At 33.7% G+C, this 14,258-nt stretch overlaps 1 protein-coding gene across 2 annotated transcripts in view; it reads left to right on the plus strand.

Annotated features, from left to right (window-relative positions):
• Positions 1 to 14,258, plus strand: part of SCLT1 (sodium channel and clathrin linker 1) — a 119,032-nt gene that overhangs the window by 4,955 nt on the left and 99,819 nt on the right. For both annotated transcript variants that reach the window (XR_001160833.3, XM_012791114.3), the window contains exons 2-4: positions 1,570 to 1,637; positions 8,934 to 8,992; positions 9,531 to 9,603. Coding sequence is in view for 1 of the 2 variants with exons in the window: in XM_012791114.3 (XP_012646568.1) it covers positions 1,570 to 1,637; positions 8,934 to 8,992; positions 9,531 to 9,603 (200 nt within the window). In the remaining variant the exon portion in view is untranslated. The remainder of the gene's footprint in view (positions 1 to 1,569; positions 1,638 to 8,933; positions 8,993 to 9,530; positions 9,604 to 14,258) is intronic.

Consider the following 14,258-nt stretch of genomic DNA (forward strand, 5'->3'; position numbering starts at 1 on the left):
CCAAATACAGCACCAGAGATTGCCCAGGAACTGAAGTCCTTGTGACCTGACTGCTCCCGGCCACTCTAGTCCACCAGTGGTAGAGCCAGCTGGGACTTGAGTTTCTCCCATTGGTGCTGTGGGTTGTTGTATCCAACAAACTTGCTAAACTTAATTTTTGATTTTAAGAATTAGTGTGTGTGTTCATTTGGGTTAAACACATACACACTCATAACTATGAGTAAGGACAGTTTTTTCTTTTCAGCCTTTATACCTTTTATTTCTTTTACTTGTCTTATTGCGTTAACTTATACCTCCAGTAGAGTGTTGAGTAAATGTCATAGGAACTCACACTTGTGTGATTCTGAATTTGCAAGGGAAAGTTTTCAACATTTTGACCCTTAAGTATGATGTTTATTGTGTGTTATGTAGGCATCCATTATAATAAGAAAATTCCCTTCTAGTCCTACTTTGCTAAGGTTTTGTGATGAATGCATATTGAATTTCATCAGATTTTTTGGAGATGATCATATTTTTCGTCCTTTTCTGTGATTTTATTTTCTGTATTTTTATTTTCTGGGTTTATCTCTGTTGTTTCCTCCACTTTACTTTCTTTGGGCTTAATTTGCTGTTCTTTTTCTAACTTTTTGGAATAGATTTATAGCTTCAGCCTTTTTTTTCTATTATGTGCAATTAAAGCTATAGATTTCTTGTTAAGCAAGTTTTGAGGTATCACATTTTTACCATCATTCAGTTCAAAATACTTTGAAATTTATTTTATAATTCCTCCTGAGACCCATGGGTTATTTACAAGTGATTTCTTAATTTCCAAACATATAGAGGATTTTTTCTTTATATTTTGGTTCTGGATAGTACCATTGTCAGATAACATACTGTCTTTGGCTCCAGTCCTTTGAAAGTTGTTGAGACTTGCTGTATTGCCAGCAAATAATCAATTTTAAATGTTCCGTTTGATCTTGAAAAGAATGTGTGATTGAACATTTGTTGGATGCTATGTCCTATGTGTGTTTCTTTTCTTGATGTGAATTAAAATATGGATTTGTATTTACTGAGAGCTCTTGGCTTTATTCTGGACCTCCTTCTCCATTGTCTCTTGCCCACTCCTGTTTAATTTGGATTCTTTGTCCTATAATTTTTCCGCAATGAGGTTTGTCTTGGAAGAGTTTCAACTAGTTTTAAGAATTCCAAAGGAATATGGCTACAGCTTATCTTCCCAACTCTTTTCAATTCTAGTAGCAGGAATGAAAAAATATGGAGAATGTCTTTTTACTTCTGCTAACTTAAAGAGCAAGCCATGAAAGACTTGAGAATTCAAGTTTATGAAATCAGAAAAGTTAGTTGTTTGCAGCTGTTCTTTTTCCCATTGGCAGTGGTTAGTCGGCTTAGGTGTATTAAATAGCCTATTTTTAAGTTCTAAAGTGTTCTGTTGAAATTGATGATTTACCTTATTTTGAGAAGCAGTAGACACTAGCCATTTTATTGAGTATATCAAATAATAACTACTGTATTTCTGGTTTTTAAAAATTGAACATTACCAAATTACCCAACTGGTTTTTCTCTTTGTTTCAGATCAAAGACAACGTGAAGCTCTCAGGTGGCATGACAGTGAAAATTTCCTCAAATATTCAGTTGTACAGGTATGTAAATTATAAATTCTGCTCAGAATTATTCTCATGTGAAGATGTCTACAGCACTTTGAAATTTTGTTTATAACTTTGATTCTTATAAAGGAAAAGCTTGTGTTTGCTTAAAGAAAATAAATTCTTTGCCCATAAAAATTGCCTTTTTCCTCCAGAGTTGGAGTTTATATATTAAATGTGATGTTAAATTGTCTCAGTTCTAAAATGAGAATTCATTTAAGTTTTGAAACATCCTAAAATTTTTTTCTCAAGTTACACCTAGTTGTATGCTTTAACTCTCTGAATTCTCATAAATTGTGACAGAAGCATAGACTAATACAGATAGTAAATAATATATGGTATTGTTTTTAATATCTCTTTCCTTGGTTGTCATGAATATTTATTTAAATAATGTGTTCAAAAAATTTTTTTAACCGAAAAGGAATACTTATTGTTAGACCTTGCATTACAGAGTATTTCTAAAAGAAAAACAGTGGCTTCTAGATTAGTGCTGACTCTTTAAAGAAGCAATAAGGAATGTTTTGCTTTTGTATAAATGAGTTACAATTAGAACTAAAATTGTTTGTAAGGTATTAAAAATGAAGCAATTGTTTTTAAGGTATTAGAATGAATAATTTATTTGATTGGCTTGAGTATACTTATCCTTATAGATATTTTCTTTAGTGTATACTCTGTATTTAGCTTACTTCTTTGTGTTTTCATTTCCAAAGACCAGATGCAGAGTCCATAGTGTCTTAAAGCTATCCATCTACTGTTCACTATGATTGCCATGATATTATTTTTTCTTATATTATTTTTATGCATGTTTAAGAGCTATAATCATTTAAGTGATAGAAAACCTTTCATAATACAACAACCTCTAAGTTTTGCTCAAATTCTTAGTTTTCTTGCTACCACTTAATGTCTTATAGCATAGGCTTGTAAAAAGGATTCAAAAAAAGATAGAATTTAAAGCCCCAGAAGACCTCTGGGCGTGATATTGCAACTTATCCTTGGAAAGCTACAGATAACTTGATTATGAAAGATAGTTTTACCAGATAGCACATCAGTGACTCCAGTCAGCCCTTCAGATGTACCTGCATTATACATCGTGATTATATTAATTAAAATTGTAGAGTAATAGATCAAGCAGGGACAAATCTTCCCTTACTTAATACTCTTTGAAGAAATTATAACTCCTTTAAATCTCTGAAGGTACACAGTCTCCTCTTATGTATACTATTCTTGTAGTCATACAACGAAATCTTGATTCCTATTTCTTATTTTTAGTGATAGTGTATTGTTACTGCCTAAGATTCCTCTGCAGTTCTCCATATTTTCAAGGACGCATTGCTGTTTCAAGACTCACACCCCTGTGGGTCTTGCTTTTTACTGCATGGTTTGCAATAGGAAGGAAGGGAGGTGATTTGAGAGCATGAGAGAAAGATTAATCTGCTTTCTAGCAGTAATGCCCATATTCTGGGCCATATGCAGTGCATCCCTTGGGGATTCTTTACCCCAGAGACATTATTCTTGTTTCTGAAAAAAGTTTTAGGAGAATTTTTTGTTTTGTTTTCTGTTTTATGGTAAAGGAAGAAATAGGAGGAAACCATTATCAAGGATATGTGGGATCTAGGGGCACTGGCTCAGGTCTCTTGTCATTGTCACTTAGCTGCTACTGCTAGCAACAGAAATCCTTCATAAATTTCAACACCTTTTTGTTCAGCCATGTTTCCCAGGTGACTAGAACAGTTCTTGTCAGTAGGCACTTGATAAATATTTGTTGAATGAATAAAACAACTAGGTCTTCTCCTTCCTCCCTCCTACTCACTTAACTTCCAACATGATTTAAACTCTGTCAAATATAGTGAAAGTCATGGAGATGTGAAAAGTCATAATCAACACGGGAAATACAAGTAGTTCATATTTTGTTTTATTTTTCAAGATAAAGTTCTAAAGAAATATCCCCTTCTCTCCTTATACTAGTACCATAAAATTTCCAGGACTTGTGTTAAATGGAAATAATTTTTCTAGGCATTTTTATAATAGTGGAAAAACACAGCTACAGAAGTTGGATATTTATTTCTTGCATTTTAAGTTGGAACTTCAAACATGATTTTCTGTATAAAATATATTATATGTTATGATTGAATTCTTTAGTGCTATTACTACATAATGATCATTTAGGCTTGTTTTCTTTTTTTTTTTTTTTTTTTTTTGAGACAGAGTCTCGCTTTGTTGCCCAGGCTAGAGTGAGTGCCATGGCGTCAGCCTAGCTCACAGCAACCTCAATCTCCTGGGCTCGAGCGATCCTTCTGCCTCAGCCTCCCGAGTAGCTGGGACTACAGGCATGTGCCACCATGCCCGGCTAATTTTTTTATATATATATATATATATATATATATATATATATATATATATCAGTTGGCCAATTAATTTCTTTCTATTTATAGTAGAGACGGGGTCTCGCTCTTGGTCAGGCTGGTTTTGAACTCCTGACCTTGAGCAATCCGCCCGCCTCGGCCTCCCAGAGAGCTAGGATTACAGGCGTGAGCCACCACGCCCGGCCTAGGCTTGTTTTGTCAAAGCAAATTTTTGAATTACCTTAGAATAATCATTTTGAAGAATATTATTCCTTCTCCACTCCAGAAAAATGCAAAAAAAAAAAAAAGAAGAATATTATTCTTATGGGAGTACATGTTACCTTTATGATAACTAACTATATCATACATAAATTTTTTAAACAAAAACTGAAAGTTGGAGTTTACCAATGTATTGAATAGCTTATAGATTTAATACATTAAATATTTGGTTCATTATACTTTCTTAATTCAATCACTTTGAAACATCCATTGCCTTCATTATGATTATATGGAACTTTCTAGTTATTTTAAGTAACAACTGATTTCTTGAATGATCCTTTCAGGATTATTGTTAAATTAAGTTGTTTTTCTTTAATTATTTTGTGTTTTCTATATAAGTAAAAATTATTTCAAGTGGCATTGCTCTCTGAGAGTATAGTAGTAGGCACTGGGTGACAAATATTTAAAGATAAGAAAAAGATATCATTCAAGAAGGTGAGTGGAAAATGTCCCTCTCTTCTCAAATATTTCTTTTTCTGCTATTTTTTTTTTGAATACTTGCTTTTTCTTATACTTAAACTAATTGAATCTGTGTAATCTATGCAACACCAGTACGTGTGTGCACTAAAGGGTAAAGTTAGCACTTTGATTCTCTTGGTACTTGCTAAAAGGACAGGATGGAATATTAAAATTAAGTTTATTTTCTCTTAAAGCTCTCCTAAAAGTATTTTCCTCTTCTGGCTTGGGAATTCTCTTTCTACTCATTACCCTTTGTACCCAAAATTAAAATTTTAAAACAAATTAAGAGATAAATGTCTACAGGGAGAAAAGGAAATGTGTAAGCTGAAATAAAAAGGAATAAATATAAAAGGATAGTGCCAAAGAGGTATGAGTTGGTTCTGGAGGGGACAGTCAGAGGTGAAATGTATTTATTTATTCAACAAACATTAATTTATTCATTCAATTAATTTTGAGTTCATGCCTGTGCTATGTAAGCTCTGGGGATATAGCTATGAATAAGATAGACAAAGGATCCTCCTTTAGTGGAAGAAATATGAATTAAGTAAGTAATTAAAATTATATCCTACAAAGGAAATAAACAGGCTGCTCAGATAGAAATTAATATGTATGTAGTCGTGGTGGTGGTGGTGGTGGTGGTGGCAGAGACCTATTTTTGGTAGAAAGGTCAGAGAAGACATTTCTAAGGCAGTAACATTCAAACTGGAAGAAGCAGTGGAGAAGAGCCAAAGAATGGACTAAGAAAAGGCCCTGAGGCAGAAAAGAATTTGGCATGTCTTGTGCAATGTATGCTAATTGGTCCCAACTGTAACCAAATAATAGTTATTGAAAATTACATTTTCGTGTTCACAAGTTAACAAATTTAAAACTCAATAAATAAAATATAACAATTCACCTGTACTCTTTGTGTTGAATCAGATTACCAGCTTTGTAGACAGACCATCACTGGCTAGTAGATCTTTCTTTGATGATGGAAATGTTGTATGATTCCACACTGCCCATTATTGTAGCCTCTAGCCACAAGGGGCTTTAGAGTACTTGAAATTAGACTAATACAACTGAGAAATGAAATTTTTATTTAATTTTCATTTTCAGTGGATGAAATTTGGATTTAAATAGTCACATATGCTTGTGGCTGTTGTATTGGTCAATATAGTTAGAGATTTTAATAAATTACCCAGGTAAAACCTTGAAGAAATGATTTTGTATCATCCCATAATTCTAGGAAATTCATAATTTAGCACTTTATAGTCTAACTATAAGAGATTAGAGTTAATTTCTTAAGCTGTACATCAACCTTTAGTGATAAATGATGAAAATCAATCTCCTCACAATATGAATGAAAGGATTAAAGGATTTGCTACAACACTCTAAAATGTATAAGAACATCTTTACAATATGCTAGTCAGCCTATTCTATTTCTTTCCAAAGGATAGAAGAGTAATTTACATGTTTGATAGCCAATACTGATTAGCATCAGAGCCAAAATTAAACATTTAGAATTGTAATTAGAATACTTAGCGAGTGTATAATTTTGGTAGTTAGAGGGACAAAGGTGTCCAGAGAATTAGCTTACCTAACTATAATCCAGTAGTGGTGACATTTTTTCTGTGATACACTAGCCATCATCTCAGGAAGTCATATGGAAATCAAAGACAAATAGTAATTAATTATACAGTATCACTTAAGATTCAAGGTTTATAAAATTCTATAAATGTTTCCTTTATTTGGTATAGTTTATTTAAATTTTGCTTTAGAGAAAATATAAAAGATATTTATAAATACTTATAGTCAATTTTAGTCTTATTCTCCCAACATGGTTTTTTTCAACTACATTTTGAGTTATTATGTAAAGAGTCTTCTAAGCAAGTGGGAAGGAATTGCTAAATCTGCATTTTTATTCCTTCAAAGACTTCTTTTATTTATGTATTGATTTATTATGTTTATTCTCAGAGTTTTACAATTTTTATTACTTTGAATTATTGGATCATTTATTTTTAGGTATGTATTTCCTTAGCAATTGTTATTAGAAAATAGTTTTGAGCAGTATTATCATAGAACTCAGCTTAACCAGTATTATTGATCACTACCTTTATTCAAAGAATTATGCCAGGTGCTTCAGTGATAAGGTGGATAAAGTAAAATGACCATATCATACAAACTTAAAGCTAACAAAAATAGCTTTAAGGATACAACAAATATATAACTAGGTAAAAGGCACATTCCTTCTATCTTAACATTAAAACCAAATATTTGTATTAAGGGTGACAAAAGAAATAGATCGGGAAAAGTTTCTTAAGGATGTAGGATATGTGATGAACACGGAATAGTAGATAAGATTTCAAAAGAAATTGATTGGGGGCCAAAAGAGAAGGTGGCGGGGAGCATTTCACCTGGACCCATTGGCATGATGAAAAGCCAAAGGAGGTGAGAAAGTGAGAGTTGAAGTTTGAACTGCTTAGATATCCCAAGAAGCTTTTAAACTAATTTTTGAACTATCAAAAGTTAAAATATTACTTCTTTTAACTAATCCTTTAAAAAACACAGTAACTGTCTTTTAGTAATATAGAGTAAATCAATTTCTAAAATTATGTAGGCCACTAGATGCATTTATTCTTTTTTTTTTATCTTTTTATATTATTCTTTGTTATTTTTATATCTTTTTTTAAATATCAAAGTATTATGGGGGTACAAACATTTTGGTTACATAAATTGCCTTTGTACCAGCCAGTCAAAGCTACAAGCTTCTCCGTCCCCCAGACAGTGGGCACCGTATCCATTAGGTGTGAATTTACCCATTCCCTCCTACTCCTTCCCACCTGCCTGACACCCTAATGAATATTCCATATGTGCACATTAGTCTTGATCAATCAATACCAATTTAATAGTGAGTACATATGGTGTTTGTTTTCCGTTTTTGTAATACTTCATGTAGAAAAATGGGCTCCAGCTCCATTCAGGATAATACAATAGGTAGTTGACCATTATTTCATGCACATCTACTCATTCATAGGAACTTTAAGGTCTGTTTAAGACCAAATTTCATAAATTATTCCACTGGAATTTTTTTGAAGTTGCCTTGAAGTTGCAGTAAATTTTAAGGAATTGACATACTCAAAATATTGACTGTTCCACACATATATGAATATGATATACTATCCTGTTTATTTAGATCTTTTATTTCCTTTACTAAAGTTTTCTCAGTAAATTCTTATACCATCTTTTGTTTACCTTTTGTTACAGTAGTAAAAAGGAATTTTTCCTATTACACTTTCTGATTATTGCTGGTATTTGAAAAAGCTATCGAATTTTTTAAATGTTGATCTTCTATCTGGTGACTTTTAGTGTATTCTCTTACTCTCTTACTAATTCTAACAATTGGTATATTGCATGGAGTTTTCAAGGTAAATGGTCAAACTGTCTATAAATAATAATAGCATTATATCTTGCTTTTCAACCTTTAAATCACCCCCAGGACATATTGTATTGAGAACTTTTAGTACAATGTTGAATTTCAACAGTGATAGTGAGCAGCCCTGTATTATTACTGAATTAAATGCAGTGCTTCTGATGTTTCCTCAGGAAGAATGGCATTTGATGTAGGTTTCTGGTAGATATTTTTATCAAATTAAGAAAGTCCTCAAAATTTTAATTTGTAAGAGTTTTTTGTGTATGGTTATTTATGAAATGCATTTGAATATCAGTTAAGATGATTATTTTTCTCTATTTCTTTCTTTTTGAATTACTCCAATAGATTTTCTAAGGTTATAAAAATTTTAATTGTATTTAGTTTTATTATTATTTTTTTTTTTCCGAGACAGAGCCTTGCTTTGTTGCCCAGGCTTGAGTGAGTACTGTGGTGTCAGCCTAGCTCACAGCAACCTCAAACTCCTGGGCTCAAGCAATCCTGCTGCCTCAGCCTCCCGAGTAGCTGGGACTACAGACATGCACCACCATGCCCGGCTAATTTTTTCTATATATTGGTTGGCCAATTAATAATTTCTTTCTATTTATAGTAGAGATGGGGTCTTGCTCTTGCTCAGGCTGGTTTCAAGCTCCTGACCTCGAGCAATCCGCCCACCTCAGCCTCCCAGAGTGCTAGGATTACAGGCGTAAGCCACTGCGCCCGGCCCTGTATTTAGTTTTAAACCACTATCAATTTTGGCTAGAATGATGTGAGAAAACATTTTAAGATGCACATTTTCTGTCATAGAACGCTGTGTTCAAAGGAGATGGAGATGACATATTTGGAAACTCAGTAGCTGACCAAAGGTAAAATACTACCAGAAAATTATTATTTTCTAAATTATATTTAATTATCATTAAAATAATTTTTTTAGTATTAGGAATGTTTGTTTATTTTATGGTCTGCTATAACTAGGTTTAAATGATCTGTTATTGAATGAACAAGAAAAAGTAAGTATTACAGAGTCAAGAGCAATTCTCAGCCAGAAACAATTTTGCCTCTGTTCCTCCAGGAGATATATGGCAATGTCTGAAAAAATTTTTGCTTGTCACAACTGTGGAGGGTGAATCTGCAACTGGCATCTAGTGGATAGAGGCCATGGATGTTGTTAAGCATCCTACAATGCACAGGCAAGCCACTGCACACAAATAATTTTTCAGCCTAAAATATTAATTGTATAAAGATTTTAAAACCCTGGTTTAGGAAAAAAATGTAAAATATTGAGTCCTATGAGTAAATTAAACATAAAGTTTTTTATGTAGAATTTATTTTAATTGTTATATATTTATTATACTAGATGGAACAGAATATACTATATTTTTAACTCTGTGTTTTTTTCTTTAGCGATTTAGCTCCTCTTATTACTGAGTATGAAAAACATCTAGAAGCACTAAATGGGCAGCTGAAATATTATCAGGTATGAAATCATAGTTATGAAGCTTTTTGTAATATTTTATTATGAAAAGATAAAGTAAAATACACTCCATTTTTTAAACTTGATCTTGGCCAAAAGGCTGAGAAGAGATGCACTCCATTAAAAAAAAAAAAAAAAATTGCCGGGCGCGGTGGCTCACGCCTGTGATCCTAGCACTTTGGGAGGCTGAGGCGGGCGGATTGCTCAAGGTCAGGAGTTCGAAACCAGCCTGAGCGAGACCCTGTCTCTACCAAAAATAGAAAGAAATTAATTGACCAACTAAAAATATATATATACAAAAAATTAGCCGAGCATGGTGGCGCATGCCTGTAGTCCCAGCTACTCGGGAGGCTGAGGCAGTAGGATAGCTGAGCCCAGGAGATTGAGGTTGCTGTGAGCTAGGCTGATGCCACGGCACTCACTCTAGCCTGGGCAACAAAGTGAGACTCTGCCTCAAAAAAAAAAAAATTGATGAGAAAGAAAATATTTAGATGTAACTAATCAGTTTTGGGTTCTCTGTGTGTTCATGAGCCCACATGTATGTGTTTAAAGATCAGCTTTGATTTTGTCTCTTAATCTATCATTTCCTTGCTCTTGCTATCTGGCATGAGATATCTCTTAGATGCTTAGAGGAATCTCTTAATCTCATTATTGTTTGCTTACAGCTTTTTTTTTAACCCAAAACCATCTTACATGCTTTTTGAACTTTCTCCTTATCTTCATTCTACCTACATATCCCATTATTTGAAGAATGGATATTTTTTCTCAATTTCAAATATTACATCTATCAGATGCTTTTGTCCTATGTCTTTTAGATGCTATCGATCTACTTTCAATATAGGCTTAAACTGTCGCAGCTTTTTTCCCTGAAATCCTCATAGTAATGGCAGTTTGTTTAAGGAGCAAAGGGAATAAAGAAAATGAGGAAGGTGTCTATACAGACAGATTATCACTTTGGGTCCCAGGGTTTATTAGATTAGGGTGTGTAGCAGGCTCATGGAGAACTAGAATAATAGCACAGAATTGTTCAGAGTACAATCTGAGTTTCAGTAATCTATATTTTTGGAGTATGCCCAATATTTTTAATGTGTTTCTTTGATCTGAAAATGTCTTTAACATTTCTCCTCAAATTTTGACCTTTCTGATACTGGGATAACAATACAACAGAAGCATTTCTTAAAAAGAACTTATATGTTTCAAGCTAAGTCCACCAGGAGACTGTGACCTCTTTTTGTTAGAGCTTGAATATATCCATGATTGTATGTGGCTCAGATACCAATCCCTGGACCAGTTCAGTTGTGGCAAGGGTAGCAGAGTTGACTTAATTTAATGCAATGGAAGAAAGTATAATGACTTTATATATAAACAACCCCTTGAGACTGATTTCTTTAGAATGAGACTATGGGCACATGGCAGATACTTAGCACTTTCTCTCCTACTTTTTTTTTTTCATGCACGTACATGAAGAGATTCTACTGTATGCTTTATAGTGTAACACATAATAGGCCCTTGAATATTTGATGAATGATTGATTGCCAGGGCTTATGGAAACAATGGACTTAAACAGAACTCTAGAACAAATGGACCTAACAGACATCTAAAGAACATTCCTCTCAAACAACACTGAATATGCGTACTACTCATCAGCTCATGGAACTTTTTCTAAAATTGATCACATCCTATGCCACAAAACATATCTCAACAAATATAAAAACATAGAAATTATACCATGTATCTTCTCAGACCACAGTGGAATAAAATTAGTGATTAATTCCAACAGAAACACCTCTACACAAAGACATGGAAATTAAACAATCTATTGCTGAATGACTGTTTGGCCAAAGAGGAGGTCCATAGGAAAATCAAAAGATTCTTCAAACTAATAACAGGGACACAAATTATCAAAATCTGTGGGGTACAGCAAAAGCATTCCTGAGAGGAAAACTCATAGCCTTAAATGCTTGAATCCAAAAGACAGAAAGGCTACAAATCAACAAACTAATGAACTGTCTCAAGGAACTGCAAAAGAATAGCAAGCCAATCCTAAACCCAGCAGAAGAAAAGAAATAACCAAGATCAGAGCAGAACTAAATGAAATCAAGAACAAAAGAACTATACAGAATATTAATAAAACAAAAAGTTTGTTCTTTGAAAAGATAAACAAAATTGACAACCTTCTTCCTAGATTGACCAGAAGTAGAAAGGAAAGGATGCTAATAAATCAATTAGAAATGAAAAAAGAGAGGTCTCAGCTGGTATCATGAAAATATAAAACATCATCTTTGAATACTATAAAAATCTCTGTGCCCCAAAACTTGAAAACATGGAGGAAATGAACAAATTCTTAGAAACACAGAACCTCCTGAGGGTAAATCAGGAAGAAATACAATTCCTGAACTGAATTCAAGTACTGAAACTGAACCACCAATAAAAATATCTTCCAATAAAAAAAGTCCCAGACCAGATGGGTTCATACCTGAATTTTACTAAACCCACAAAGAAGAACTGGTACCTATACTGCAGAAATTATTCTACAACATTGAGAAGGATGGAATCCTCCCCAGCTCATTCTTTGAAGCCAGTATCACTTGATACAAAAGCCTGGAAAGAACATAACAAAAAAATAAAACTACAGACTAATATTCCTTGTGAACATAGATGTAAAAGTTCTCAATAAAATCTTAGCAAACTGAATTCAAGTGCACATCAAAAAAAATTTACCGTGACCAGGTGGGCTTCAACCCAGAGATGCAAGGATGGTTCAACATATGCAAATCTATAAATGTAATTCACCATATAAGTAAAAGCAAGAACAAAGACCATATGATCCTCTCAATAGACACAGAAAAAGCATTTGCCAGAATTCAGCACCCTTTTATGATAAGAACTCTTAACAAAATAGGCACAGATGGGTCATACCTCAAAATTATTAAAGCCAAATATGATAAACCCACAGCCAACATCATACTGAATGGGGAAATATTGAAAGCATTCCCGCTTAGAATTGGAACCAGACAAGGTTGCCCACCATCTCTACCTCTATTCAACATAGTGCTGGAAGTCCTTGCCAGAGCAATCAGACAAGAGTGGGGAATCAAGGGTATCCAAAATGGGGGCAGTGGAGGCCAAACTTTCACTTTTTGCTGATGATATGATATTAAATGTAGAAAACCCCAAAGATTCAACCAAGAGACTCCTGGAATTGACACATGAGTTCAGCAAGTCTCAGGATACAAAATCAGTGCACGCAAATCAGTAGCTTTCATATGCACCAAAAACAGTCAAGCAACACCTTTCCCAATAGCATCAAAGGAAATTAAATATTTAGGAATATATTTAACTACGGAGATGAGAGACCTATATAGGGAGAAGTACGAAACACTGAAAAAAGAAATTGCAGAGGATGTAAACAGATGAAAAATTCTACCATGCTCATGGATCGGCAGAATCAATATTGTTAAAATGTCTATCCTACCTAAAGTTATCTACAGAATCAGTGCAATCCCTATTAAAATACCAACATCATTTTTTGCAGATCTAAAAAAAGTGATTCTATGCTTCACATGGAACCAGAGAAGACCTTGTATAACCTAAGCAATCTTAAGCAAAAAGAACAAATTTGGGAGGCATCAATCTACCAGACTTCAAGCCCTACTATAAGGCTGTAGTAACCAAAACAACATGGTACACTGCACAAGAACAGAGACATAGATCAATGGAACAGGACTGAGAACCCAGATATAAAACCATCCTCACATTGTCATCTGATCTTTGACAAAGCAGACAAAAATATACACTGGGGAAAAGAATCCCTATTCAATAAATGGTGCCAGGAAAATTGGATAGCCACATGCACAACACTGAAACAAGATCTACAGCTCTCACCTGTCAGAAAAGTCAACTCACAATGCATAACAGACTTAGACATAGACATGAAACCATAAGAATTCTAGAAGAAAATGTTGGAAAAATTCTTATAGACCTCGGCCTAGGCAAATAATTTATGAAGAAGACCCTGAAAGCAATCATAGTGGCAACAAAAATAAATAAATGGGACCTCATCAAGTTAAAAAGCTTCTGCACAGCCAAGGAAACTATCATAGCAAATAGACAACCTACGGAATAGGAGAAAATATCTGCATGCTACACATCTGATAAAGGGCTAATAACTAGAATCTATGTAGAACTTGGGAAAACAAACAAGAAAAAAATCAAACAACCTTATTAAAAGGTAGGCAAAGGACATGAATAGAAACTTTTCAAAAGACTAATGGCCAACAAACATATACAAAATTGCTCAACATCTCTAATCATCAGGGAAATACAAATCAAAACCACAAGGAGGTATCACTACTCCAGTGAGAATGGCTTTTATCAAAAAGTCCCAAAACAACAAATGTTGGCATGAGTATAGAGAGATAGAACACTCATACACTCGTGGTGGGACTGCAAACTAATACAACCTCTATGAAAAGTAGTATGGAGATACCTCAAAAAAACTAAAAGTAGAACTACCACTTGATCCAGCAATCCCACTACTGAGTATCTACCCAAAAGAAAAAAAGTCATTCTGTAATAAAAACATCTGTGCCCAAATGTTTATAACAGCATAATTCACAATTGTAAAGATGTGGAAATAATCCACATACCCATCAATA

Source organism: Microcebus murinus, chromosome 15, assembly GCF_040939455.1.
Source record: "Microcebus murinus isolate Inina chromosome 15, M.murinus_Inina_mat1.0, whole genome shotgun sequence".
Taxonomy (NCBI): Eukaryota; Metazoa; Chordata; class Mammalia; order Primates; family Cheirogaleidae; genus Microcebus; species Microcebus murinus.